The sequence below is a fragment of the Convolutriloba macropyga genome, chromosome 6 (assembly GCF_964194025.1).
Source record: "Convolutriloba macropyga chromosome 6, txConMacr16.3, whole genome shotgun sequence".
In the NCBI taxonomy this organism is placed as follows: domain Eukaryota; kingdom Metazoa; phylum Xenacoelomorpha; order Acoela; family Convolutidae; genus Convolutriloba; species Convolutriloba macropyga.
The window spans coordinates 12,646,740-12,670,896 of NC_134473.1; the positions used below are offsets into that span (position 1 = coordinate 12,646,740).

At 36.0% G+C, this 24,157-nt stretch overlaps 2 protein-coding genes across 4 annotated transcripts in view; one reads left to right on the top strand and one right to left on the bottom strand.

The window, feature by feature from the left end:
* Nucleotides 1-24,157, bottom strand: part of LOC142340786 (Na(+)/H(+) exchanger beta-like) — a 134,924-nt gene that overhangs the window by 68,800 nt on the left and 41,967 nt on the right. Inside the window, exon 1 of one of the 2 annotated variants that reach the window (XM_075391497.1) lies at nucleotides 16,300-16,404. The exons of the other annotated variant lie outside the window; for it this stretch is intronic. The gene's annotated coding sequence lies outside the window, so the exon portion shown is untranslated. Of the gene's footprint in view, nucleotides 1-16,299; nucleotides 16,405-24,157 lie in introns of those variants that run through there. 2 annotated transcript variants of the gene reach the window in all.
* LOC142340787 (uncharacterized) lies at nucleotides 12,039-19,063 on the top strand. Of its 2 annotated transcripts, XM_075391500.1 has the most exons (5): nucleotides 12,039-12,246; nucleotides 12,311-12,387; nucleotides 16,439-16,664; nucleotides 17,677-17,897; nucleotides 18,886-19,063. In XM_075391500.1, the coding sequence occupies exons 2-5, from the start codon at nucleotides 12,312-12,314 to the stop codon at nucleotides 18,924-18,926; spliced, it is 564 nt and encodes a 187-aa protein (XP_075247615.1). In that variant the 5' UTR covers nucleotides 12,039-12,246; nucleotide 12,311; the 3' UTR covers nucleotides 18,927-19,063. The 2 variants fall into 2 exon arrangements, with proteins under 2 accessions (XP_075247615.1, XP_075247614.1); XM_075391499.1 differs by having other exon boundaries at nucleotides 12,040-12,387.

A 24,157-nucleotide genomic window follows, 5' to 3' on the forward strand; every position in this document is an offset into this window, starting at 1 on the left:
TATATACCCATTATTAGTGTCAAAAAGTCAAGATACAAAACTAATGTTAGCACCGTGATTTATAGTGGGGGTCGCAAAGGTTACCCAATATGGTTTGCTTCTGCAAATCAGTCGCAAAGGGAACCATAAATGGAATGCATTTGCATTTTTCTGAGAATTCATTCACACTTCCGGAGATATCATCATCATTTAATACATGCTGGGAAGATTTTACATCAATTAATCTAACTCTAATAATAGTTATCTAGATTCACCAATTTGAACCGAATATTGATTCTCAGCACCATTTCTTGACGATTCATATATATAATTTCTTTGATCAAAATCAAATTGCTTGTCTTTCTAATCTGGTAAGTCAAACTTTCTTTCTAATTCTCACTAAGTTTAAGACTATAGTTTGATCGAAATTCTAACACCCCCACTAAGACTTGAGCTGATTGCGTAGAGTCTGTTCCCATCAAAACTGCTCTGAATGTTTCCACTTTCGAAACGGGTAAGGACTTTGTGAAGATGTCCGCTGCCATTTTGTCTGTAGGAACGTAATGAATTGAAATAGTCCCATCCTCCGTTTTGTCCCGGATGAAGTGAAACTTTGTTTCGATGTGCTTGCTCCTTTTGTGCATGACTGGGTTTTGGCAGAGTCTGATACAACTTTGGTTGTCTTCTCCAATTGCTATTGGACGTTTCTGTTGGATGCCAAAATCCTCTAGAAGTTGTTTCAGGTAAAGTGCTTCCTGAACTGCTGCTGCCATGCCCTGATATTCTGCTTCTGATGAAGAAAGAGCAACTGTGGCCTGCTTCTTGACACCCCAGCTGAGTGCTGCGCCACGTCCGTTGAGCTTGAAGTAACAGCCCGTTGTTAATTTTCTGTCGTTCACGTCTCCAGACCAGTCTGCATCACTTTCCCCCACTAAATCATAACTAGCCTCTTTTGTGTAAGTAAGTTTTAAACCTTTTGAACCTTGAAGATATCGCAGAAGTCGTTTTCCGCACATCCAGTGTTGATTGGTAGGTGCATTCATGTGTCTGGACAGAATGTTGACTGTGAACATGATGTCTGGCCTCGTCTGTTTGGCCAGATACAGAAGTGATCCAACCAAGCTTCTGTAGATCCTCTGGTCCACTTTTTCGTCTCCGTTCTGTGCTGTCTGAAGTTTCAAATTCAAATCAGCTGGAGTTCGTGAGGGTTTGCATTGATCCATTTGAAACCGCTCAAGCATTGTTTCTATGTAGCGTTCTTGGTCGACTGTGACTTTGCCCTCATCTCGTCTGATTCCTAGACCCAGAAACCAGTGTAGTCTCCCTCTGTCTTCCATGTGAAAGGTTGCTTCTAGTGCCTTCTTGACATCAGAGATCACTGTCATACTTCTTGATGCTACTATGATGTCGTCAACCCAGACCAAGATGAAGGTGTGATCCTCTGCCTCTGATCTTGCAAACAAGCAGTGATCGTTCCTGCTTCTGGTGAACCCCTGTCTCAGTAGGAAGTTTGCCAGCTCTTTGTACCAGTTGTTAGCAGCCCGTTTCAAACCATAAATTGATTTATTTAGTCGACATACTAACTTCTCCCCATCTGATCCGCGTTTTACAAACTCTTGTGGCTGTTCCAGATACATTTCTTCCTCGATTGGTGAGTGCAGGAAAGCAGTCTTGACATCAAATTGGTGCATCACATGGCCCTGCTTCGCTGATAGCTGAAGTAGAATCCTGAATGTCTCTGGCTTACAGGTAGGCGCAAAAGTCTCAAAGTAGTCCAGTCCTTCCACTTGTTTGAAGCCTTTCGCCACATAGCGCGCTTTGTATTTGTCCACTTGACCACTGGGTCCCAATTTCACTTTGTAGACCCATTTGCCCGGTATGACGTCCCTGTCTGTGGGTGGTCTCACTAGGTTCCAAGTCTCGTTGTCTTGGAGTGCCTTGACCTCGTCCTTCATTGCCCGGTGCCACTGGTCCCAATCGTCACCTTGCTTGGCTTCGTAGACTGTTTTGGGTTCCACATAGTCGCCCTCAGTCACAGCAAGATGGGTCCTGACTTCTCCAAAAAATTGCGGAACATTCCTTGCTCGTGTCCCTCGTCTGGGCTCTGCTCTGTCCGCGTGTTCCAGTGCATCTTCATTGAAGCCAACTGTCTCTAACTGTGAGAAGTCTTCTGTGTCACTGTCTTCCAGTGACTCTGAGTCTCTGTGACTCCCTGTTGTTGCATTAGATCCTTCATCTAGTGCTGTTTCTCCAACATCCGAGGCCTCTTGTCTCAGTGTTGTTTCTTGAGTATTCACGCTCCCTGCGTCATGCCACTCCTCCTTTATTGCAGTAGATGTGTCCTGTCGTTCTCGGTTGTCATCGTCTTGATGACCATCATCTGGGTGCCAGATTCCCAGTTCCGACCCATCATCTAGTAGGTCCGCCGTTTCTTTGTTGTCAGGGATTGAGCCCACTTCAGACTCCTTGATGATCACATCTCGAACTGCCATCACCTTGCGTGTGTTGGGTATGTACACCAGTTATCCGTTTTCTCCTTCAGTGTAACCCACAAACTTTCCTTCCAGTGCCTTGGGTTCAAGTTTGCTGACTTCTCTGTCCCTCTTCCTCATGAAGACTGTGCAACCAAAAACAGATAATTTACTAATTGAAAGCTTAGGTTTTATACCTCTCATCAGCTCTGCTGGGCATTTTTCTTCTCCTCGTCTCACAACCAAGTTTCTGATCCTTGCTGCGTGAAGAATTGCTGCTCCCCACATCATCTTGGGAAGTCCTGAGTCAATGAGCAAACATCTTGGCATCTCCAGCAGTGTCCTGTTGCACCTCTCAGCTAACCCATTCTGTTGTGGCGTTTCTGGTATGGTCTTCTCCTGTAGAATGCCTGCATCTAAGCAGTACGTCTTGAACTGCTCTGAGAGAAACTCCTTCGCATTGTATTGCCTCAGTTTCTTGGGCGTCCCCACACTGAGAACAAATTTCTTCAGGCTGGCCAGTGCTTCACTCTTTGCCTTAAGCAAATCCACAAACACAAACTTCGTGTACTCGTCTGCAAACACAATGCAGAACCGGAACCCTGACAGTGACTCTACTCTGAAAGGTCCCATCTGTGAACACCCTCTCCAGCTTCTCTTCTGCTTGGGTCTCTGCCACTCTTGGTACTGGAGTCTTTGTGATCTTGGCCAATGCACACACTTTGCATACATCATCGAGTTCCCCCACTGTCTCTGGTGCATTCCTGACCACATCTGCTTGATTCAAATGACCCAATCGTCTGTGCCACTTCCTTGCACTGTCAAGTTTCACGCTGTTGGAACTCATCTTGAATTCTAGAACGCTGCAGGGTAAGTAAAACAAATTATTTTCTTGTGTTAGTTTTACCCGAGTTCCCTTCTGGAGTTTCATGCAGCTGTTTCCTCTCTCGAAAGTGAAGCTATGTCCCCACTCCGTGCATCTTGAGACTGATAGGAGGTTTGAAGAATAGTCCGGCACACACAGAACATTTTTGAGTTCTCATTGGAATTCCCCTTTGTTTGAGGGTTTGCTGATCCTCACACAGCCTCTGTCCACCACTCTGGAAGCCTCTCCGTTGGGATTTCTGACCACTGATTGAATGGGCACAAAGTCCAGAAACGCATCGATGTTCGTCACTATGTGATCTGTACAACCACTGTCCACTAGCATGCCTTCTGTCTTCCACTGGGTAAGAGCTGCCCAGCATTCCTCGTCTGGTGTAGCCAATGTTGGACCCATTGCCACTGACTCATGTTTGCATCCATCTCTTTGTCTCTTGCATGCCCTGTCTAGGTGACCCTTCTCACCTCACTTGCTGCATTGTGCTGTCTCCTTCTTCCTGCAGTCCTTGGCAAAGTGTCCAGGGATCCCACACACAAAGCAATTTCCTTTCTTGGGTCCCTTCTTGAAGTCACGCTTCACTGCCAGTGCCACTGAACCACTTTGTCCCTTGTGTCTCTGCACCGTGCTCTCATGAAAATTCTGCAGCCTTTTCCTCAACTCTGTGAAGTTCGTTGCCGGGTTCAAGCTTTCCTGTATTACAAAACTTTCATACCTCATTGGCAGACCATTGAGGACCAAGGCGTTGAAGAGGGTCTCTGAGACTGCTTCCCCTGCTTCTTGTAGCCTTGTGAGCAACTCTTGTCCTCTGATGAAGAAGCTGTCCAAATCCTCAGATTCCTCGAGCTGCAGTCGAGCAAGCTGTGCCACTAAAGTCACCACTGTCGGCGTCTCCACACTCTGAAATCTCTCTTGCAAAAGCTTCCAAGCCTTTGCTCCATCTCCAATGCCATCATCTCCCACACAGTCATGTCTCATCAGCATGAGGGTTGTTGCATCTAGAGTCAGTGCCAGATGGCACCACACATTGTTCCGTTTCTCCTTGATGTCTGCAACTTCCTTCTCATATGCATCCTTCAGCACCTTGTGGTTCTTCCTCTCATCATTGGTTGCCCCATTGGCCAGTGGCGCAGGCTCATTGGGTTGCTCCTCTGTCCCCAGTAGTGATTTGTAGAGTCCCTTCGTCTGCATCATCGCCACAAATCTTGTGCTCCAGATTGGAAAGTCCTGTGCCTTTCCTGTGTAGCTCAGCAGCTTCACTGTCTGTTGATCCATTGAACTTTGAGCAGGCAAAACAGTTGTGAAAAGAAAAGGTACTAAGCAGAAAAGGATTATGACTGTCAACAACAAATTAGTTTTGTTTTGGAAATTAATTTTATGACTTAAAAAATTGCTGGGCCCATAACCTGTTGGGTTATGGACTTTCGCAAGCGGAATAAAAAGCGTTTTTAACTAAGTAAAAGAATTAATTTCTCAAAAATGAGAGAATAACAAAATGATATTTTACAGTAGAATTTAGAGATTTACAGGAGAGATCTGATTATTATATCAGGATGGTGATTTGAATTTGGGGATGAAAAAGGACTCAAAAATCAGCTGTATATATACCCATTATCAGTGTGAAAAAGTCAAGATACAAAACTAATGTTAGCACCGTGATTTATAGTGGGGGTCGCAAAGGTTACCCAATATGGTTTGCTTCTGCAAATCAGTCGCAAAGGGAACCATAAATGGAATGCATTTGCGCTTTTCTGAGAATTCATTCACACTTCCGGAGATATCATCATCATTTAATACATGCTGGGAAGATTTTACATCATTTAATCTAACTCTAATAATAGTTATCTAGATTCACCAATTTGAACCGAATATTGATTCTCAGCACCATTTCTTGACGATTCATTTATATAATTTCTTTGATCAAAATCAAATTGCTTGTCTTTCTAATCTGGTAAGTCAAACTTTCTTTCTAATTCTCACTAAGTTTAAGACTATAGTTTGATCGAAATTCTAACATTAAACAAATCAGAATCCAGATTTATAAACTTGTTTTTCCACTGCCTGTGGTTCCCGTGTCAAATCATCAATAGCTTGATACGTCAACGAGTAGTAATCTGATTTACATATTGCTGCCTTGATCATCTAAAACGTGATTGATTTCAGAATATAAACTTCTATGAGAGACAAAGAAAGGCTAAGTTTTTAAAAAAAGGAGCAAGTTATAAACATAAAATGTTATTCTCCTCGGTTACTGTGTCTTAAAGACTTCAAGTTTTTGACATAAGGTTGCTAGATTTTAATGAAAAAAACTTTAAAGCAATGCTTGTTTTGAAAACAGATTGACATGATGTAATATTATCAGCCTAACAATTTGAGGGTAGTAAAAACCGTTCATTTTGTTATATAATCGATTTATTTTTGTCGTTAATTTGTCTAAGAAAGTTAACTTTAATTTTTTCGATGATGATAAGAAAAGTTTATAAAAGTGTTTGTGCTGTATTTGGAATACAAAATCAATGTGAATTTTGAAACTAACAGAAAAACTTTAACAATGCTCAAAAATAACGCATTTGTACAGATCATATTCCTAACTGAATATTTGTGTAACAAAATTGTGAAGCAGAATTCCTTTGAACCAAAAGGTATACTGAACTACCCAATTTGGCGGCTTCTCTCTACTTTATGCTAGAGCTCACATGATCAAGATTATAAAATTATGCAAAGCTTTGTAAGGTCTTGCTAGGGTAGTCTCACCTGTATAGCTACAAACAGTCGACTTTAAATTTCATAGGTTAGCATAGAAAACGGAGGGCCTAGAGACACAGAATCCTCTGTCTTTTTCCAGATATATTGTTGCGTTATTTTTTGCAATTGTATTCCTGACGCAATTTATGAAATAGATTGGCTTCATAGATATGATCAAAATAAACGAGCACTGATTCAGAAAGCCAATCCCTTTTTTGAATGAAGACAGTATATAAATTAAAAGAATTTTTTGTAAAGACAAGAACTAGAGGGGGTACTTAAAGATTTACGATTTTTCTATTTTTTCAAATGTTCTCATTATTTTTGCTGTTTTTCTGTTTTTAAACCTAATTCGACCATTTTCAATTAGTCGACTGAAAAAAAATAAACCTAGTTATTTTAGATAACTATTTTAATTCACTGATTTATTATGATTGCTGTCAAAATCATTGACAACTTCTCCTCTTCTTCCTTGAAACTTCAAAAAATATATATTTAATCTGAAAATTTTCAATCTAACAACTTTTCCCGATCAAAAACTGAAAAAATTATCAAACAATAGTAATGCACATAAGTAGACATACATTTACCCGGGTAGACTTGCCTGCTTCCATATCTCTTTTTTGCAAGTTAATACGGATAAATTTGGCAAATTTTGGAGATTTCAATGGTAACTGCAACACTACAAAAATTTAGCATTTTTTGAAAAAAATACAGATATTAACCACCACAAAATTGGAATTAAAAAGTGGATTCCAAATAAAAAACTTTGTTACTGTCGTCCATTTTATTCCTTCGTGTCGTTTTTACCAGCCCAATCGTAGTCCACAATTTTTGTATTGTTAATCTGCAAAGTTGACGTATATTTCTGAGCATGAAGTTTAGTGTGAGCATCAAAAAAAGTATACATTCAATTTACGTAGTCTTTGATTGTAAGTATATTGTAGAATTGCAATCTACAAAACTTGTAATTCTATGCATATTTTCATTTTACATCGAGAGAAAGACTACCTTTACGCATTATTTACCTGGAGTATTGCAAAACAAGAAAAAAATTGTCAAAAAAGTTTTTTTTTATTGAAATGACAAAATAAAATGTCCCTCTATCTTACAGCCATTGTATGATTGCCGGCTTTAATTTTCTTCTCAAAATCTTTAAAGTTATCAAATTTGAACAAAAAATCGTGACAAAGAGAATTTCAAATCCCCTAATAAAAAAAATATGAAAAGCATTACGTAACTGGAAAAAAATTATTAATTTCAAATACCGAAAACTGAACGTTGTAGATATAATGTTTTCAGATCATATAGTTATTGAACTTTAAACTGCAAAATTGTGGCCTTAAGCTACTTAATTTTGGGATTTTGATAACACAGTTTGTGAAATTTATTTATCCACCATGGAGTAGAATTTCGTAGAACTTCTAAAATAGGATTTTCAAGTCCACAAATTTGAAAAATTACTAAGAACAGATTCCAATTAAGGAGTAAAAGTTAGAGGAAATTTAACACAAATTTTAATCATTCCGTTGTCCTCAGACCCAAAAGTCGACATTTTCTTCCAGGGGAGTTTCGAATCATCAGACGACAATGAAAAATAACTTGAAACCCATTCGTCTCAGTGCCACAAGGTCGAAGAAGTTGGTTTCGAACATAAAGACACCGTCTAAGAAGAAATAAATTCATCTTTATATTCAACTCATTTTCTCTAAACAATTTTCACATATTATTTCATTCATTTTTGAATTCAGGTTTTCTCATTCATTTACCTTTTAGTGCCTTGCAATTAAACAATTGCTTTCTTGGTTTTTATATTTAGCCCCAAGTTGTCTGGCATTTAATTGAGGTATTTTGAGGATTATATATCTGGGAGAAATCTGCTAATTCCGAAAATTTATAGATTACATGGACTGAAATTTATAGATTTAATGCTCTCAGATTGCTATTTTGTTGAATATAATTGCAGGAACTTTGGATTTTAGACACCAAAATTCTGCATATTAATTCCAATGTGTATCGTGATAATTACCTAAAGAGGCCAAATAAATTCAACTTTATATTCAACTCATTTTCTGTAAACTATTTTCACATATTATTTCATTCATTTTTGAATTCAGATTTTCTCATTCATTTACCTTTTAGTGCCTTGCAATTAAACAATTGCTTTCTTGGTTTATATTTTTAGCCCCAAGTTGTCTGGCATTTAATTGAGGTATTCTGAGGATTGTATATATCTGGGAGAAATCTGCTAATTCCGAAAATTTATAGATTACATTGACTGAAATTTATAGATTTAATGCTCTCAGATTGCTACTTTGTTGAATATAATTGCAGGAACTTTGGATTTTAGACACCATAATTCTGCATATTAATTCCAATATGTATCGTGATAATTACCTAAAGAGGCCAAATAAAATACGGTAGGGTGAGGTCGGGGCCCCGGCCGGTCTAGAACCAAATACCTATATACCCTGAAAAAAAAGTTGGGTTCTCTAAATTGTTTCAATAAAATTGTCCCAATTTTTGCATGCGACCCCGAATATCCGAGAAAATGAAAAGTCCTTAGTGAAATTTTTGATTGAACTTCTCATTCATGGGTTTTTGAGAAATTTTTGGGTTCAACTTTGCCAAATTTTGGAATTTTTTGCTCTAGTTTTTTTTTACGCCTTTTTTTCACAAGAGTGAAATTTGATCATTTTGAGTTGCAGTCCAGTCCACGAAAACATTTTTCTGCTAACTTTTTTCCAGTTTTTCAGAAAATTTTCATTATTGACCCATTTTTATGCGTTTTTTAAAATTTTTGCACTTTTCTTGCCAAATATTGATTTTTTCACTTTTTTATCAAAGGGAAATTGGTCTGCAGTGGAAAATCATGTTGGTTGTAATAATGGTGTTTTGTTGAAAAAAATTACAGATTTTGAAAAAGAAATGAAAAAACATAATTTTTCCAAATATTTTTGTTATTTTTTCGACCGTTTTTCTAAAGCTCAACCTTTGAAACAGTAACCTTTAGCAATCTTCTGTAAAGGCCAAACGACAGTCCTATTACCAATACTTAGCCCTTTACATCAAAAAGTTCAATAATTGAAAGGTTTGAAAAAATGAAATTTAAAACTCACAAAATTTTGATCCAAAATTGTAACTTTTCGAAATTTTTCGAAGTTAGAAACTTGAAAACTTTTAAAATTTTATTTTGTTCCCAAAAGTTGTTGGCACGTGTTCGCTACACCTAATTACTTCCTTTTGAGTACCTTTGGATTTTAGGAAAATGCAAAATTTTGAATAAAAATTTTCAAATTATGGCACTATGATCAATATTTTTGTATACTTTCGCAAAAATATTGCACTGGGCATGTATGTGGGGCTTGCACCACATCATGCCCCTAGTGAAGGTCAGAAACGGATTTCGAGCCTGATTTTTTTTGCCATCCTTGAGAGAATCAGTTTCTATATTTTTGGCGGAGCTCAATGCCTTCTTTTGTCCAAAGTACAAGAGCTTGTTAGCGACCGAAGGGCGCTACCATGCTCTTTCACAGTTACTCACAACAAGATAATGAAAACAAGTGAAACGCCTGCTAGGAAATTCTAAAGAAAAGGAACACATGGCCCTCAGGGGCCACTAATAACCTCTAGATCGTCCATATATTCTCAGACAGAAAGTAAAGTCTTTTGTTCCTGGAAAGTTCCCATTCACCATGAGACAATGAAAGTTAAGTTGAAAGTTGTTTTTATAGGTATCACGAAGTCAGAAAAGCCGGCTTTGAAACAAAAACAATTTTCAATTTCAATTCATTATATCTAATCATTTATTTTTTACATATCACTTCAATTATACCGAATCCAAAATTTTTCCAATTATTTATTTTTATATTTATCTCAAAAAACACTCGTTACCTTTATCTTTTGCGTTCAACTCTGAGGTTGTCTGAGGTCTGTTTCAGGTAGTATGGGAATTATATCCCTGAGACAAATCTGTTAATGAAATAGTTACAAAAAATTGAACTTTGTAGCTAATATTACCTGAATGTTTTTTATTTTTCTAACTTTAATTACACAATTGTTAATTTTAATGAACCAATTATAGGATTTTAATTACACAGTTTGTGAATTTTATTCGACTCTTGTAGAATATAACTACCTATGTCCAATAAAACTGGCAAAATCTTCTAAATGTTGTCCACATACAAAAGTACTATACACCCAGAAAATCGAAAAATCAATAAAAACGAATTCCAATTACAAAAAATGGTCACTATTGTCCGCAATTTTAAGTATAAAAAACTCAAACTTTTAAGTATAAAAAACGCAATTTTAAGTATAAAAACTCAAAAGAAAATTTAGGCTCTATTTTGCCCATGAACACTGTAAATTTCTGCATTATTTTATCAGCATTTTCATGATTTATTCTTTCAAGCTGTCTAGATGTTTAATAAATGTTGAGATTTTTTCGCTCCAAACAAAACAAAAAGAGAAAATCAATTGAAGTTTGTATTAACATATTTTTTTAAAGTTTTTGGGACTGCATTTGACAAAATATAAACAATATTTCCCTGTTTTTGGATGCGAAATGATTTTTGAAATGGCCTAAAAACTTTCGAATTTCATTTTGATCTTTTATTTTTCTTTCTCTCCTCTCCTCTCTCTCTCTCTCTCCCAACTTCTCTTGCTCTCTCTCGTGAAAGCAAATCAACAAGCAAAAAGTTTAAAAAGCGCGGTAAATATTCCGGACTGTGATATTTGGCATGATGCTTGAAACCATTTACTCCTAGAAAATTTTTAACTCCGGAAAAGGGACTTTTTTTACGCCTGCTAAAAGCAATAAGAAGGATTTCTTGTTATAAAAAAATTTTTTCATTCCAGTATCTTTTTTCTAGAAGACTACAAAAAAAGCTGACAAAACTTGAAATTAAGAAGATTTCAGAAAGTTGTTCGGTTTAATAATTTCCGGCTAAATTTTTTATCTTAAAATGAGAAGCGCTACAAAACCGTTAAAAAACAAAAAAAAATGTGATCAACAATGAAAATGTAATGTTGTATTTTTTAAAAAGCAACAGTATACATTTGTTGATCATAGCCACAAGGCATACAATACAAATCTGCAAAAAAAATCTTTGCAAATGAAACAAAAAATATACTTTTTTGATCATTTTTACTCAAATTGGCTTAATTTAGCTGTATTATTAAAAAAAATTGGTCTTAACGTAATTGGAAACTTTTTAAAAATTATTCTTTTCTGCTTCCTTAAGAGTCTAACAGTTATACTTTTTTGCTTTGTACTTTACAAAAAATTATAAGTACGTAATCTTATTTGAAACGAAACTGTTGAGAAAAATAGGAATTTTTGTCAAACGTTTTTTTCTCAAAACATAAATAATTGAAAACGTCTTTTTATGATTTGGTTTAGTTGTTTAGGTCTTACTTATAGGGTAGCACTACTCCATCTCTCCACAAAAGTTTTCGTTAGAGAAAGGAAGCCAAGCTAGCATAAATTTCCTGACTCATTGACTCATTGAACAATAAACCAATTTTGCTCTAGTAATTTTAAAAGTCACTGTTTTTTTCAAGATTCTATATCAAACAATTTGAAATTTGTTTGTGAGAGGATAATTTATGCAAAAAATATTATTTGTACGGTTAAAAAATTTGCATTTATCAGTTGTTCATCGACTAAACTTATTTTGTAGTAATTTTGTGAAACGTTTGAGCTATATTAGTAGCAAGTTTTTCTTGTCTTTTCATAAGTACTTCAAAGGACGCGTGATTACTTTCAATATATATTCTGAAACGAAAAAACATTCTGTAAAATTTAGCACGTTCATAAAAATTGCTCTAATGCATATGTTTTAGATATTATTAAATAACAACTGCACATTGTTTTTATGGTCAAAGGCAGCAACAATGGGGCATAATAATAATATTTATAATCTCGTTCTTCATTTTTAGAATCTCTTAGCCATTTTGAACATAGCTTATCAAAACAGAATACATTCTCTTTTGAGTCCCGCTGTATCTTACCAATAACAACAAGCACTATTTTGTACATGTTCGATGATTCTTTTAGAATAAACAAAAGACTACTTTCTATTCTTAAGGCTTGAATTTATTGTACTGATACTGTTACAAAAACTGCTGCTGATCATCAAATAATTTTAATACTTAACAAATTTGATGGTAAAGAAACCTGCTTTATCAAAAATTATCTTGAATTAAAAATTTGTAAGAAATATCTGTTTAGAATGACGATGGAAAATATTTCGATATCCCAAGGATCGCTGACTAATTTCAAGCCCCCGTACATAGTTGGTTACCAAGGTAGGTGACTGATTGAATTTCTTACTTCACATCTAAACGAGGACAAAAGAGGACTCGGTTCAAAAACTTACAGGTCAAAGTCAACTCAACAAAACCTTTCAAAGTTTTTCTATTTTCTCAACAGGAGAGGAAATTTTCAACAGATTCAGTGAAACCCAAAATTTGACACTTACCCTTCAAAATCTTCTGTCACAGACACAAAACCCGTAACATCATTATTGGGGGATTTTGGGGGAATCATTGAACCCCCCCCCCCCCCCCCCCAAAAAAAAATATATTTGATCCATTGAGACAATTTTGACTAATATTTAAGATGGAAAAAAGTTGAAAACCGTTGATTGCGGTTTATCCAAAATAAGCCATATTAGAAACCTGGACAAACAAGGAACAACAAGTGAAGATTCTGGAATGAGGAATCCCGAATAATAGAACTCTAACTAGCTAACAAAATCTAAAAGAAGTCTGGAATTTGGCGTAAAATAAATTTCAGCAATAAATAACAAATAAAAATTGAAATTACAATGATATAATTCAGCCAATTTTTTTTACTCTGCTTACGCCTTTCTTTTTTTTCGTAACCTATTTTAGAAATTTACTAGCCGATTTTGTTTCAAGAATAATCCGAAAATTGTGTCCTAATCTCCAACATCAAAATTGTATGCAGAGACAACTTTTTGGACAACTCTCAACACATTTTCAATAAGCTCTCAACGCCTTATTACAATATCAATAGGTGTAATTTCCCTGCGCCTGAGAAGGTTTGACAGAATTTTATTCAAAAATTTTCGGGGGATAGTGGTGAAAAAAAAAATCACAAGAAAGCGCCCGATCGTTTGCCGTTGTACACAGGCTGAGGTGTGCGTTCGATATCGTCCTGATCACACCGTCCCAGACCAAAACTGCCTCTCCCCTGATCAGACCGTCTCAAACCGAAAGTGCCGTTGATCAGATCCGACAGTTTTTGTGCGCTCAAAAAGACCTGCGTTCCTGATCAGAGCCGCATGCGCTCGAATGAACTTGTAATCAGACTCCCGGGTCGAGGTGTCACTACCAAAAATCACTCAAAAGTAACAGATTGGCGGGCATTGCTGTAAATTTTTATGAGACTTGCTCTTATTAGCGGTAAATGCGATAAAAAAATTGCACCGTTAAAAACCGCAAATCTTGCTCAAATTCACCACTAATTTCACCACAATTTTTTTTTCGTCGATTTCTGATTAATGGTGAATTCTTTTTTAACGCTAACCAATTAGTGGCAAGTAAACAAAAATTCACAGCTAAACACCAGGCGGTGAAAAATACTCACAAAGATACCGTTAATGCATGTTTCCGACTCACTAAATGAATCTTATGCAATTTTTCATAAGAAACGGTTTAATCTACGGTTAATTAAAATACTCTAAAGGCCACCGGCAATCACCATCATTTGGACCCTTGGTTCTGATCAACGCCAGCAAACTTTAGAGTCTCTGATAAAAAACTGGCTTTAATGTTGTCTCTTGGCAACATCTCCAAAATCTCAAAAAAATTTACATCAAATTCATTAAATATAGCGCTCAAAATGGCTTCTGATCAAACCCACTTGCATTGAATTCATTTCCGATCAGACACAGTTGCACTTGTACGGTGTTCTGATCGAAAAACTTTGAGTGCACAGTTATTGACTATCTTGCGCTTGAACTGTTTATGATCAGACCATAAGTGTGCTCGAGCCATTTATTATAAGACACAGCTGCACTCAAAACGTCTATGGTCTGATCTAACTTTGCATGAGAACGTTTGAAACCAGACCAAGTTGCGCTCGAAGCCTATTATGGTCAGGCTCAAACGTGCTCATTGGACAAATTTTCCCTCCAAATAGTCTATTCAGAGAAGGATTTTAAATATGGACAATTCTCTTAATTTTGATTTAATTTGTTCATTTACAAAAACTGAGGTTTGCAGTAAAATCATGCATACTCAGTTATGCAAGCGCCGATTTCGAAAGTGTTGCTCGGGAAAGTAAAACGCAACTATTGAGAAAAAAATTGTTGCTCTGTTTGTGCATATTTCTCACTCAATGGATGAACTTTTACCGCTTTCCAAAAAAATTATTTTGATCTACAGTTTATTTAAATCCACTTAATGGAACCATCAATCGGTATCAGATGGACTGGATGGTTTGATCACAGCTTTGTATTTTAGGTGAGTCAGAATGCTGCATTATTTTGCCTCCTGGGAGGTCCATCTTCTTTCATTAAAGAAAATACCAGAAGTTGAAAAAAAAAATTCCGAGCTCAAAATTGTCTTCGATCAGACACAGTTGCACTCGAACTGTTTATGATCAAAACCAGTTGCACTCAAATTGTTTTTGGTCAGAACCAATTGCACCTGAAAAGGGTTTTAATTATAATTTTTCTTATTATAATTTTAAAAAGAAAAATGTTTGATTTCGCCGAAAAGTGTACAATGTTCAGCTGAGCGATTTGGCGTGCCGCCAAAAAGTTTGTACACTATAGTTTCAGTCACGAAAATGATGCAGAATAGATTTGCAAAAATTGATTTGCCTGCTTCATTGTTTTTTGAAAGTTTTTTGTTTAGCACAATTAATCACGCCATTTATCTAAAAGTACTCAAAAGATTGAGTTTTGAGGCACAAGGAACAAATAGACTGCTCTTTTCTTCTCAGATTGAATTTTTTTAGTCCAAAACTCGAAATAGTTGAAAAGAAATGATGTTAAAGCAGGTGTTCCTCAAGGATCTTTTCTCGGTTCATTGCTCTTACATTTGTTTAATAAAAATTTGCTTCAAATTGTTCCGAAGAGTTTTTGGCAGACATTTCTAACATCGAGAAAATTTCTGCTGTTGGAAAAAATCTTATCAATGATCTTTTTTAAAAAAACTGAAAAATGGTCTATTTGCTTAACAGTAGGAATCTTTAAATTAACGGCTGCAGTAGAAATTTCCAGGTGCCTAACTTTTTGCGTCCAGATAAAGTATTTGAAGAATTGTTTACATTCATATATCTGGGAGTTGTTGTCATTGATAAGCGACTCGATTTCAATATTCAGATTGAACATGTTTGCGAAAAGTTAGCGGAAGATTGTCTCAAGCTAGAATTTTTTCTCGAAAGCTTTTCTAATTCAGAAATATAACAGCTATGCCAAACCAATAATTTCGTATGGCATCTCAAATTATGTTTGTTTGCCAAAAATTTAGCTTAAATCAATTTACTGTCTTCAAAAGCGGATTTTAAAGACTATTTTTTTCCAGAAGGGAAGAGACCAAGTACGTTATCTTTTCAAGCCGTATAACGTTTTCTCAGTCTTTAAATTTTGATTTGACGCTCTTGTTCCTGGATCAGATTGCGAAAACTTCTCTCTTAGATTTTCTCTAAGTTGCCAGTATAAGGCCAATCAGACGGTCACAAATTAGGTCACTCGTTCCTATACCAATATCCAAAACACAGACTCAGAAAAAATTCTTGAGGTTTTATGTTTTCCAAAAACGTTCATTTACCTCGCCATTGAAGATTTTTTGCAAAAATTGGTAGTTAAAAATCAAGTTTATTCAATTCAAGCAATTCTTAGATCTTGACATTTGGATAATGAAGACATTTTTCTAATGTTTTATTAGGCTTTGCAGATTCTGCAGATTTGTGTAGATTCTCTTAGCAACTCTTGAGTCGTTTGACTTGTATCGTGTCCTAGGTGTTTAATATAATTTTTGGTAATAAAATGTCTAAGAAGAAATCCGTTTCATTTTTTTCAAGGTTCTTGTAAAGATACATTACTCTTTAGGTTCTGACCTAATTGAATGTCTCTCAGGCGCTGATTGCACCAATGCACTGTTGTTTTTACCAATGCACAGCGCTTGGAGATTCAAATGTAATGTAAATCTTATCTAGCTGTAGTTTTTTCTATGGTGTGTAACCTGTGGATCCTAAAGTGCGCTCGAAGCTTTTTCCAGACCATGTAATTCGAGCGCAGTGGGAACATGTGCGCGCTTGAAGATCGTCTGATCAGAGGTCACTTCGGTTTGGCCACCTCGACCTGGGGAGCTCCTGTTTCAGGTCATGTGCCCAAAGTGAATACTACGACCAAATGTCTGGGAAAGAGTTTCGCTGCCAGCACTGATATCGCCGTGGAGAAAGACAGAGTGAAGTTGCAGAACCAGAAGCTGGAACAGTACCTTGGAATCAATCCTAAAGGAGAGAAAGACCCAACATACGACAGATCACATTTGTTTGGGGATGACTTCACTGTATCTGGTTACGGAGGACACATTCCTCGACACAGGTTGGGACAAATTTAAAATTAGGTGAACTTTTGCTAAAGATATATATTCATCGAACAATTTTATGTGAGCTTTGAGAAAAAAAATGTGTCATGACAGCGTATTTCTATTTAAGCGTTGCTCTTTTTTTGGTGATTTTGGCGAGATTTTTGCGTCTGCAACTTTCACGTGGTACCATCATTGCAGCCAACATTGGTCAGGCTATGGTCAACCTGAAGCTATGGTTACGTTAGAGCTCATCTTCCCACAGACAGCTTTACGGAGGCAGGGGATTGAACTCTCAATCATTGGCGTGTGAATCACACACCTTTCCTCTCGGCTATCACGGATGAAGATTTCTTAAGTTTTTGGTGGAAATTTAGCATCATGGAAAGACGGTTTTATATGTTTCATATAACGCGTTCAGAAAGTGATATTCTAGCGCAGTTAAACTTATAAATCAGCTTTTTTGCCCTTATACCTATCCCACACAACGATCCCACGCTGAAACGACCTCTGGGCGGAAAAACTCCAGGCCCCTGTCTAGGATTCTGTGCGTTCAAACAATGCACTATTTTCCGGACTATTTAATTCGGGCGCATGGCCCGCAGGTGAGCGCGCTTGAATATGGTCTGATCAGAGGTCACTTCGGTCTGAGACCTCAACCTTGACTTCCTCGTTCCTTGATTTGGAAAATGTTAGAAGGTTGAGAGAGAACAACCTAATGTAAATTATGCATAAAATAAGCTTGACACAGCTTGACAAGAAGTTCTACTTGTTCAACGTATAATTGGCTAGATGAATGAAGCCTTGAGGAACAAAAAAGAACGTGCAAACGGGTTATAAGAGATGCCCAAGTTTGAGAGCTTAATACCAGTTGCAGTAAATGGGTAGCACACTAGGCTTGCAAGTGAGAGATGCCGGTTCGAATCCAGTACTGGTCCATTTTCACTGTAGTTGCACCTGCACAGACCCCCTAACAGAAAATACTGCAGCTACTTCAGCGAATAGAGTATGAAGAGTTTCTACATTTAGACAGACGTTGGGTCAGTCGTTCAAGTTCACCTCTCAGGAGGCCATAGACAAGTTCCAGAACGAGTATCCAGCTGGCACTGGAATTGCAGACCCAAAGATGACGAGGAGCATGAATGACTTGACAACCATCGACTTCTCAACAGGGGCTAAGAAGAGCTACTCGATTAAACAGGGAGTCATTTATCCCATTCAGATTCCCAGATACGGAGGATTCATTCCAGGTATATAGTCAAACATCTATTAAGCACCCCCCCCCCCGTAGCCTCCAAGTCTCCAGTTCTATAACCCAACCCCCCACATTCATTGTAGCTATGCATTTTTTTGCTACGGCTCAATTATATCATGCTATTTTTGAGGTTCAGTGAGTTCGTTTAATCGAGACATTTTTTAAAAAAGATAACATTAACTTGACTATATGGGCGCCAACGCTTTGATCTTCGTCATGAAATTTTATCAAATAAGTTACTATAATAAGTTCAAGCGGATATCGTGCTTCACGTGAACCTTACTTTTTTATATCGGGTTCCTAATTAGTTATGAATAGAAATGGCCGGAATTGAGCAACAAAGATCGTTTTCTGACTTAGGCTGGATCCTCAACAAAATTGAGCTGTCCTGAAAATGAATCAAAGTTCGAATGGTTGTAAATATTGCTGAGGTCAAAATATCATCTAGATACCTACAAAATTGACGCAATGGTTACGTGACTCTGCTTGAAGTCAATCTGAGAACTTCTGGCGTTTATCAAGAACCGCGAAGCTGTTTGAGAAAATTAACCAGAATTTCTAAGTGACTTCTGCGGAGTCACGTAACCTTGCTCAAAACATGAAACGCAAATTTTTTAAAATGACGAAAGTCAACGGAAGTCAATTTCTGGCTAAGTAGCAACTTCCGGCATTTTAACTTCTGGCACTGCAGACTTTCGGCTTTTGAAATGTGCACTTGAGTGTTTTAACTAATTATCTACTATGATCTAAAATGAAAACATTCCTTGCCGGAAAGAAAAACGAAATTCAAGAAAATGACAGAAAGGAATAACACAAAACATAGCAAAAAATAAGTTCTAAAACTACTGAATTGAACTTCAACGTCGTTTTTTTTCAAGACCTTGGCGCATACTTTACATTTTTTGACCTCAACCCGAAGTAATATTGAATCCTAATTGTTATATTATGATGACAGCCTGTACGAATTCCTTTTTCTGTTTTAGGCCAGAAGTTCAGGTTCGGACACAACAGATTCTCCGATTAACTACACAAGACCACAGCCTAGATTGAAGGATATTGTATTGAACAACTGACAAAGAGCCGAAAATAAAAGAACGCATTTCATAGTTTTTAATGGACATACATCATAAAGCTGCCAATTAAAATTTCGTAATTATTTTATATCTGAATTCTTTCCAAAAGGATATTTCAAAGATTTCAGAGCAGCAAATTCGTTATACACGCTTCGAAGAGTTTTCTGAAAGTTCTGTCAACATGTTTTTTTTTTCAAAAATGGCTTGCAAGATAATGCAGCAGTATTAAACAATTTGCAGCACAATTTCTACTTAGCCTCAACGAATATATATTAACAAGCAAAAATTTGCAAATAAAAAAATTGGAAAATCTGCGATTTTTGCCTTTTCTCTTTTTTTCAGCTATATTGCGTGTTATATCATTCGGAACCAGCGCCCTATCTAATGAAGCAAACCATCTGGGCCATTTTACCCTCTTCAGTTACAAAAAACGTCTCTTAATAAAAGTGAAACGTAAAAGGTGCCTTATAGTGTGAAATATGGTGACAAAGAAACTAGTATGCTAATCGATGTATAATAACACTAAAAACTTTCTAGTAAATTATACAATAAAAAATTATATGGTATTATACTTTATAAATCTATTTTTAACCAAACTTAACTAGTTCAAAATTATTTTCAACCAAAATTAATGAAGGAGTTGATTTCTTATGTTAATCTAATGATAAACGAAAATCGCGATAAGCATTCTTGGTCAGAAGGTGTCGGGCAGCGCTAGTTGGTCTCTGCTTTGAGATATGAGGAACAGGAACAGGAGTGATCCAAAAGAAAAACAAAAACACTCCTTGCCGGAAAAAAGAACCCGCACCTAACATTCAGTCAACATGAGAACCGATAAAGAACTTTTTCAGAGAGTTATAATTACATACAGTGCTGTTTAAGAGGGTTTTTAGAATAGTCGGCATCGATTCTGAAACCTCATTGAATCAGAGCGAAAAACAGAAACAGCCTTCTCTGAATTTCTCTGAAAAACATGAGAAATCAGAAAGCAATTCATAATTCGAAATTTATGTGTATGGTTTTGGTCCTCAATTTTTTGATACCAACTACTAATTACATGTTGTCTTTTTTTTATGTGGCGATGTCAAACCAAATCCAGGGCCCAATCTTGAAAAAATTCAGTTAATCGAAGGTTACGAAAAACATTTTACTAACTTAGGGTCCTATCCTAGACATTTCTAAATGAATATGCGGAGTGTCAATAGCAAACCCGAGGAAATCTCAATTTTTTTTGCAGCAACAAGACAGCCAAACGTGCCTAATAGTTACTGAAACGTGGATAAATGACAAACAAGGTATATCTTTTAATTTTTTAGGCAAAAAGCATTGTTCAATAATCAAAGTAGGTCAAAATTAACGCAACTGTCGATATTTTTAAAGTAGGAATATGGATACCAATTACTTACAAATATAATATCAGGAGCGATTACAACGCAATCAAAAGAAAATTTTTCGTATCCTTATGGGTTGAAATATTTGAACCATTCAAAGGAAAACATCTCATAAACGTTTAATATTGTTATAATAAAAAATTGGGAGAGTTTTTTCTGAATGAATTGACATCAGAAAACACTGGAGCATATTCATTGACAGATAAAATTATTTTGTTCAGAGATTTCATTCTAAGTTACTTTCAGCAAAATTACAAACGGCTTTTAACGGAGTTCGCTTCCAATATTGGGTTCGACATTGTCAACAAACGTCAGCCAACATGGACAGATAGGAACCATGAAATTTTGATCTTTAAATAAACACAGAAAAATAAATTTTTCGCTGCAGCAACATTAGAATAAATGTTTCGAAATGATCATTTTTTCTCAAGTGTTTAGTTCATTTTTGGTCTTCAATTCCAAAAACGGATAGCGCATTTCCGCTGCAAAGATACCAAAAGTTTTTCAAGAGCTGTACTGAGTAAAAGAATTGCCTCAACAGATTGGAGAGCAATGTATCAACAAAAAGATGCAAGTTCCACATGTCAAATGTTTTCAGATTTGTTTGAAAATGTGTTGAGCAATTTAGCTCCTATAGGAATCGGAGAGCCAGCGAAAAGGCCAAACAAAAATTGAAAATCTAAAGAACTTTATTCACAAAAAACATCGATTTTAATATTTGGAAGGAGAAGGCAGACCTTTTTGCTTTTTGCACATACAAATTAACCAAAAATGCCACTTATCGAATATTAAGAAAAACAAGTATTAAGCGCACAATGAAAACGTTTGAGAGTCTTCCTGATTTAAAACAGCAAGGGATATTTGTAAATTCAAAACTCAAACAAAACGTAAAACATAACGAGGTTTCCCGGATTCGGAACCACATTATCATTTTAAAAGATAAAAAATAAGAGACTAAAACTTTATTTAATTGTTTTCCAGTTTAGGTGTATACGAAGGGGCAAAAAAAAAGCCTGAATTACCAAAATTTGAGTTTGAGAAAGAATATTTTCGTTCAGATTTACAACGACGAGAGAAGAGTTGTATGATGTACCTGGCAAACTACCATAGAACATACCATTGGGTCCTGAATTCCTCACCGCATGGTCGTTCAAATGTATTAAATGTTAATTGGAACACATTTACAGTGTGTGAATGTATTTAAAACAGTGTTTTTTCTGATGTTCTTAAAAAGCATATAAAATTCTTGCTAATTCATTTCCAAAAAATTTTAGCACATGTTGAACAGCATAAGCTAATAAAAAGGATCATTTCGGATTTCTGTAAAATAAATAGCCGAATGACACTCTCATTTTTCAACGGAATCCATAAAAAACTTCCAGAGAAAATGAAACTGTAATTGTTTTTTTAGATTAGGCAAAAGCGTTCAACTCAATTTCTGACAAAATTTTTCTTGAAAAATGGAAATCATGGTTTTGAAACGCTATTTAAAACTACTTTAAAATCCTTTCTATCTAACAGAAAACAATGTGTCAAAAACGGTATCATTTACCCAGACTGAACAACAATTAACAACGGATTGCCTCAATCAACAGTCCTCGGGCCCCTCTTTTCTATTTTGTATGATGATAACTTCTGCAAAAAAATGAAAAGCGAAGAAGTTTTACAATTCGCAGATCATAAATGTTTGATAGTTTAACCAAAAACAAATCAAACACTTCATACAAAAACCCTCAGTCTTTTCCATAAAACTGATAAATATATGAAACAGGAGAATTTAACATTGAAAAGAGACAAAACCGAAAAACATGTTTTTTTTAAAAAAAAGAACAGCCGCCTTCCGAAGACCTCCATTAGAAGTGTCGTAAAACCTTAGGTCAGTTGTCCTTATCTGGGTTGAACGATTGACAATAAATTGAAATTTGACTTTGAACTAAAGAAAAGGTTGATAAAAATGGTGACTGCTATTAGATCAATCTACTAAGTGAGACATCTAATACCGATAAAAACAGCACTTGTTTTTCTTAAATCCCTTTTCCTGTCACATTTCAGTTTCAGTGCAATTTATCTCCAATCTCTGCCAGCCTCATCGCCTATGAGAAAAAAAATATAAAGAAATTGGGGTAAAAAGCTATGTCATATGCTTAGAAAATTTGACAGCGCCAGTGATGTTCTTATGAGAGATAAAAATTTTACATGCAGAGTTTTTCATTAGAAAACTTCTCTTATTAAATTTTTTGATTTGGTTAAACGTTACAGGGAAAGTTGTCAAATATCCAAAAAAATTGTTTTCAAATTTTTGGGGAAATAGGAGATGAGAGAAAATTCCCGAACTGTCCAGTTTTTCCACAAAAATATGTGTCAATCTACTTGGAGTGACCAATCGGTAGTCAGAAATTTCTCGTGAATGTGGAACAATTTGCAAATAGAAATCCTGAAAGAAAAAACAAAAAAAAGTTTAAGGAGAAAAGAACTGGAGAAATGATCAAATTAGATGAAGGTGTTCCAAAAGATAGACAAGTACAAGGTTTTCGAAATTAATTTTACTAGTATTTAGCGTAGCAAACTTTTCATATTTTTCTAAAGTGAATGTTAAATGTAAATGTCTAACCAAATTTTTGTTATGTTAAAAAATTCTGAATTAAATTTTATGGATTTAAGAAAAAACCTATTTTGCTCTCAATCAGAATGAAAATCAGATCTTAACACTGCTCACACACAAAATTTTCATCGAGATATATTATTTTTTAACATATATTTGGGCAAAACGCAATCAATCTAGCCACAAAGAGAATCACATTTTTGCTGATGTATTCTGCTATAGTGAAATAAATTGATGTTGGTTCTTTGCAAATTGCTTCAACTGACAAAAACCCGGACATGACCGTTTTTGTCCTCTGATATCCGTTTAACAAAGAAATTTTCTTTAGATTTCTCGATGATAGTAGATTATCAATAGGAAATAAGATTTAACTCTTTATATTGGAAGAGTGAAGTTTTCTAAACAATTGCTTATGACATTCAACAAATGTTTTCAGATCAATCACTTTTTTAAACTCATGTTATACGTGAAAACCTCCACGTGTAATGTATGAGGTTTTGTTTTTAAGGACCTGAGAGTAAAAGCAGTGGTAAAACCTAGATTGGCTGAGTAACTTAAAACTATTTCAGACAAACGTCAGTTTTTTTTCAGAGTCTGAATAAGAATAATTCTGTGTCTGAAGCAGAGTCTGAATCAGATTCCAGATCGAATTGCGATATGAATACACTCTGAATCCGTAATGAATAGTTTCGGAGAAACTTCCTGGTACAGTACTGTACAGGTTGAGGTCCAGACACAAATTGGTTTATGATCAGACCCAGCTGAGCGCATACCCGTGTGTTCCCAGACCGAAATAACAGGGTCTTAATGGAAGTTCGAGTGCACTACAGTCTCGACCATGGTCTGGAGATGGTCTGATCAGAGGTCAATTTGCTCTGAAAAGTCTGATCATAGGCGGATTCGAGCGCTCTTGGGTCTGATCAGAGGCGACTTCGAGCGCAATTGCGTCTGATCATAACCTCTTCGAGCGCACTTGGGTCTGATCAGAAATGTTTTTGAACGCAATTGGGTCTTATCAGGGACCATTTCGAGCGCTTTACTTTTTTCATCTTTTTGTTTTTTTTTACTGAGAGATGTTGGCTGTGACAAGAAGCAATAATAAAGCAGCGTTCTGATCAGAGACTCATCTAAAGTCCAAAAGATCTGATCTGAAAAAAAGAGTCCAGCTTATAGCAAAGGCCGGTCCCTC